The sequence below is a fragment of the Globicephala melas genome, chromosome X (assembly GCF_963455315.2).
Source record: "Globicephala melas chromosome X, mGloMel1.2, whole genome shotgun sequence".
Taxonomy (NCBI): Eukaryota; Metazoa; Chordata; class Mammalia; order Artiodactyla; family Delphinidae; genus Globicephala; species Globicephala melas.
In genome coordinates, this window is record NC_083335.1 from 41,591,450 (window position 1) to 41,597,423 (window position 5,974).

General features: G+C 45.0%; 1 protein-coding gene across 3 annotated transcripts; it reads left to right on the forward strand.

The window, feature by feature from the left end:
- Positions 1 to 930: 930 nt before the first annotated feature.
- Positions 931 to 3,304, forward strand: BEX5 (brain expressed X-linked 5). Of its 3 annotated transcripts, none has more exons than XM_030851405.2 (3): positions 931 to 1,089; positions 2,211 to 2,277; positions 2,711 to 3,304. In XM_030851405.2, the coding sequence occupies exon 3, from the start codon at positions 2,741 to 2,743 to the stop codon at positions 3,077 to 3,079; it is 339 nt and encodes a 112-aa protein (XP_030707265.1). In that variant the 5' UTR covers positions 931 to 1,089; positions 2,211 to 2,277; positions 2,711 to 2,740; the 3' UTR covers positions 3,080 to 3,304. The 3 variants fall into 3 exon arrangements, with proteins under 3 accessions (XP_030707265.1, XP_060148208.1, XP_060148209.1); XM_060292225.1 differs by lacking the exon at positions 931 to 1,089 and adding an exon at positions 1,166 to 1,473; XM_060292226.1 differs by lacking the exon at positions 931 to 1,089 and adding an exon at positions 1,550 to 1,690.
- The last annotated feature ends 2,670 nt before the right edge of the window (positions 3,305 to 5,974 follow it).

Consider the following 5,974-nt stretch of genomic DNA (forward strand, 5'->3'; position numbering starts at 1 on the left):
AATTACTGTTCTGAATTGTTGGAAGACCTCAGTGTTGCTCTATTTTAGAAGCTATGCTAGAGTCTTTTTGTAAAGTGAAGTTGTACTAATATAATTTAAATATAATTTAGAGGAGATGATACATTTGTCACAGGTTCTCAAAATCTGAAAATCCACCATCAAGACTCCATTAGACTCACTGCCTCATCTCATGAAAGGACTGCACAGAGGCCCTTCATAAGGGAAACCAGCAGTATAGGTTTATATTCCAAAGTCCTTAAAAGGGGGTGAGGGTGCAATCTGGAGGGTCTATATTTATAGGATGATTCAACAGCAGAAACATGTTGCCAAGTTTTTGCAAATTGAATCGGTTTTCAACTGAAAATAATTGTATTGTCTAATTATAACAACCAAAAAATGAATGCATGCTGATGGGAAACAGAACAAAAACAATCACCCACCCCTTCAAAAAGTAAATAAACAGAAAGGGAAATAATTAGAGTGAAAGTGTTTTTAAAAATGTTACCTACTACCTATTTTCCAGACTCCCTAGCCTTGCACACCCCTCCCCCGTCCCGGTTCCAGCCTGGGACAAAACCAACAAGACTAATAGGGTCAATTCTAGGCTTTACTTGTCGGTGAGTGGAAGGGAAAGAAGTGGGCATTTAATATTATAGAAGAGGAAGACGCAATTCTTTAAAAGCTCCAGCAGAAATCAGGACAAAGGCAAATACGACAAAATATTATGACCTGTTTGGTGTCGAGGATGCTAAATAGGAAAATAAATAAATAGATAAACAAACAAATAAATAAATAAATAACGGATGGGCAGTACCCAGTGGTATTGGTGGGGGGAAGGTGGGAATGAGGAGAAAGGTGGCCCCGCCCACAACCCACTGCAGCTCCTCAGGTACGAACCATAATTGGAGATCTGAGCTCACAGTGACGTAGCCCTTACGAGACCTAGAGCCCGCCCTTGGATTAGTCTCTCCTCCCAGTTGCAGTCCTTAGTCGTTTGTGGCTGTATGCCGGCTCGCTATTGCCTTGAAGACGGGCGAACCTGTCCCCAGGAAGGAGGAAGTCGTAGAAGCTGACCCAGATTCTTGGCAGGTTGGAGGGTGCTGACTGGGGAGGGGAGCGGGGGCCTCAGGGCAAAGACCAGAGCGGGTCCAGGACTGGATTCTCTCTGTCCCTTACCCGATGTCCACACGTTTGGTGCAAGAAATAGAGGGCTTGGTGGGAGGAGATCAAGAGGGGCCAAGGGTTAAGAATGGGTACCAGTTGGCACCTCCTAGGAGGTGGGCGATCGGGCGACGCCTGGAAGGGAAGGACTAGAAAAGGAGACGGCGAGGAAACGGTCTGATTCCTGCAGGGCGACGGGAGGGGGCGCGCAACCGGTGACCCTGGGTTGGGGATGGCGGACTCTGCATCGGGTCTAGGCCACTGTTCCCGGTATTTCTTCTCCACCCTCCTTCCATTTTGGAGCCGGAAATGGTGGGCTGCGGGAACTCCGGGGAGGGGTGGGGGAAGGGGACCGGGGCGGCTGCTGCAGAGGATAGGGACAGGGATTAGGTCTGGGAAGCACGTCCTTTCTGTAGAGGAGGCAGTCGATCGGGCGGGCTACTGACTTCGGGATATAGGCGGGGAACGAGAAACAGTTTCCGGTCCCTGCGGGTCGGTGTGAGCGTGGGCGCTACCTGCGGACCCTCGGGTAAGCCTGACAAAGCGCTGACGCCGCAGCGGGGACAGGTTTGCAATGCCCACGTTACCTCTTCATCCATCTTGATGCATAAAATGGTGGGCAGTGGCCCGAGGGTGAGCTCCAGAAAGTCCACTGGGTCCCAAAAGGTCCTGGCAGATACCCAGATTGAAATTCTTTATAAATGAACCACGTAGCCACCCAGCAACCTCTTCGGACTCCCACGCCCCGCAAGTTGTCCATTTGCGTTCAAGAAATGGTAATTAGATGACGGGAAGGACGAGACAGTGGAGATAAGGGGCCTAAAGAAGAGGTGAAACTGGTTTGGAAATAATCAGCTTTGATTTCTTCTGGAAGGCAGGGTAGCGCGTCACAGGGCGGGAAAAGAAGCTGTGAGACAGGATGGAGGAGAAAGAGAAGGCAGCAACACATTTCTAGCAGAGTCCTAAACCAACAACGGAGCTGGTGTCCCCTGATACTGGTCCTTTAGTCGAGTGATCAGTCCTGGCCATTGTCGAATTTCTGTCTGCAGGTCTTTAGGTCCGTTGGTGCAGCAGATTTCAAGGCTACGAGAGGAATATTGCTTCTGATTCCTGCAGGTATGGGAGGTGCCTGGGACCCTTTGGTGTAGGGGTATCAGGGATCAGAACAGAATTTGGGGGACTCCCAGCCCTCCCTGCCCCACTTAAGTGCAGGAGAAATCTAGCCGAGTCTTTAGAAACTGTGGGCCTGTGGCTGGTGAGGGAAGAAGGGAGTAAAGGGGCAAGCTCTGGGGTGCCCCTGGAGGGCATATCAAGATCCCTGGAGGCTAAGACCTGGTTTTTCAGCGACGGTCCAGCCCACTACCTGTCCTACGTTTCTGTGCCAGGAGTGGCCCTGGGACGGATTTTCAGGGAAAATGGTGGGCTTTGGGGCAGGGCTAGATCTGCGGCACCCCTTAGAGGGCACACGAAGTCTCTCAGGTGGGAAAACCTTTGCTCACAGAGCTCTGAATCCTGTTCTTACAAAACATTCAATCCTTTTATCTACTAGGAAGAAGAAGCAGGAAAAAAAAATCTCAAGATGGAAAATGTCCCCAAGGAAAGCAGAGGAGAGGAGCAAGTTCCAGTGCAGAATGAGGAAGCCCGCCCTTTGGGAGGTGGTGAAGGCCAAGAACCTGGAGGAAACATTAGAGGGGAATGGGCTCCACCTGCCCAAGATTTTAGAGAGGGTATGCCCAATAGGCTTGTCAATAACATTGACATCATAGATGGAGATGCAGATGATATGGAAAGGTTCATGGAGGAGATGAGAGAGCTAAGGAGGAAAATTAGGGAGCTTCAGTTGAGGTACAGTCTGCGCATTCTTATTGGAGATCCTCCTCACCATGATCATCATGATGAATTTTGCCTTATGCCTTGAATGCTGAGGTTAATAATCGTATACCCCCCTGCTTCCCAAACTTGCATTTTCTTGATGTACCCTTTACTGTGAACCTTTTGTGTTCTGTCATTTTTCTGATTGGAGATTTAATTTTCACTTTTGACTTAGTCTGTAAGTTTTTCTGTCAGCAGGGGAGATTTTATCAACTTGCATGGAAAGATGTCTATTGCATATTGTAAAGCTAATAAAGCAGTTTAGAAAGCAGTCTGTAGATATACTATCTCATTTAAAAGCATGTATAATATAATATATATACACATCAGAATGCATCTTTTTCTTATTTTCTTTATTTTTTTAATGTTTTTTCTCATTTTTCCAAAATGAATACACATGTGTCAGAAAAAAATGTAAGATGTAAATAACTTACCAATCAGCTTATAAAGGGAATGGAGACAATAAATACTTGAGGCACAATTTAAAGACATAAATCTTATATTACCTCTGGATCTCTTATTTAGAAGCACAAACCTGGCAATTATTACAGATATGTTTCTTTAAAATCAGCCTATTTGTCTATAAAATGAAGATAGTACATGCTTTATAGAGCTACTGTGGGAATCAAATTAGGTAATGACCGAACTCTGTGGCTGGCTCAGTCGACACATGCAAGGCCCAGCCCTCTAGGTGTCCTTCATATTTAGGTAAGGACCAAAGGAGTAGGCCTACCAGCAAGTCCAATTGACTGCCAGGTAGGAGACACCTTTCTACACCTATGCTGCTGTGTCTCCTTTCCCTGGATAATGCCATGACTGCGAGGCACTCCTTCCCCTTCTGCTAGGTGTTCCTCCCTCCACTGGTCCCCACCACTGCTGATGTGCTGGAGTCTTAAAGGTGACAAAGACCCACTGATATTTTTGGAGCCCTCAGTGGTCTGAATCCCCAGTTTGCCCATTCAGAAATGTAGAGGATGCCCCTTCCTGCTTTAGAGTTATACTTAATTCAGGTGGGTACTTCCCCAGTGCTGCTTAAGGATCCAAACAGCCCTTTGCGGCTTTTCTCAGACTTTTGTCCTCACCCCCCATTCCCCAAGATAAATCTGAGTGACACTCATGATAGTGTGCTCAGAATTCAACTATCTCTTCTATCCTCCCATGAATATGGCCCAGTCTTCTTGGCAGTCCATTTTCTGCATAGACACTGCTACAGGTTTCACTCTTTGTATACACAGGTGTTGGGGTGGCTTTATGTCCCCAAGACTGTTCTGGTCCACACCACCCTCACCGCAGGAATCTTTGGTAGTCTCTACTCACACCAACCTACATGGATCCAGAGCAGTTTTCCTCTTCCTTTACTTTGATTTTTGCTCTGCTCAATAAACCTGTAATCACAGATCAGCGGGAAACAGGATGAGACTGGGGATCCAGGAGACGGACCCTTGTTTTAGGACATGTTCCACCACCCAGTCATCACTGCTCCCTAACTAGACTTCCCTTCTTACAGTAAATATATTCTCTCATTTGTCCTGGTACCCTCAGTGCCTAGCACAAGTTCTGGTAAGTTGTACGGCACTGCAGGTAGTTATAACCGAGTTGAAAGTCCTGCAAGCTGGGCCCAGGTTTGCCTCTGATCATTTGTGAGCAAGTGACTTCTTTTCTCTGCAGACTGTAGCTTGCAATTGAAAAAGGAACACAATAGAGAAAGCATTATACATCAGTTTCAACACATGGATGTTGTAATATTAATATATGTCAGTGTTTATCAACATGTGTTATAAAGACCAGCTGCATCAGAATCACCTGTGAACTGGTTAAAAATTCAGGAAACTAGATTTTACTCCACACCCACTGCATACTACAAGCTCATCAGACATCTCTGGACTTAAAGTGGAGGCCCCAACTTTAGTTCAAGTTTGGACACTCCCCTCCTCATTACACACACACACACACACACACACACACACACACACACACACACACACACACACACACACACACACACACACACACACACACACACACACACACACACACACACACACCAGACTTTATTTTACCACTAGGCCATCCCGTTTTTAAAGAGACAACTGTTTTATTTTTATGCTGTTATCTTTAGTGCATAGGTTGTAACCTTGGCTGCAGGCTTGAATTACCTCAGATTTTAAAGTGGAGCTCAGGACCCAATTCCAACCTATTGAATCAGACTCATTAGAAGTGAGATCAGGGGATCATTACATTGTAAAAGCACCCACAATGATTCTGATGTACATGTAGAGTTCAGAACAACTGGGTATAATTTGTCACTAAAATATCTTTGGTTTATTTTCTCTACACTATCCTTGATTGACTGTGTGAGCATAAGGAAGTCATTTCATTTATCTAGAATGTTTTTCTTGTGAAAGACACATCAGAGAGGAAGAATTACACCCCAAAATCAACACATGAGATCCTTTTAAGATAGTAATGTCAGTGCTCCTTGAAGTTTGCTAGCCTATCAAATGCTTCGGAATCACATGTGGAGCTTGTTTAAAATACAGAATCCTAGCCCCACACCCAAGAACCACACTTTGATAATGGTGCCCAGGTAACTGCATTGTTAACAGGCTCCCAGGTAATTCTGATGCACACTGGAGTTTGAGAATTACCCATGCATATATTTTTGTCCCAAGTATATTAAGGACAAACCAATAAAATAACTAAAAAAATATAGATATATGTTAATCTGAATCCAAGGAAAAGATCAGAGAAGAGAAGGCCTATCTGAACATTAGAAAAAGAAGAAAAGATGAAACCATAAGGGGAACAATTGGCATATACTATGTAAAAATATTAAATATTCTGTAAAGCAAGACTATAAATAAAAGTTCAAGGGGAGGGTCTGTATGTCTTAATATGATGAACTGAACACCAGGTAATGCCTTTCACTCTCATTACAATA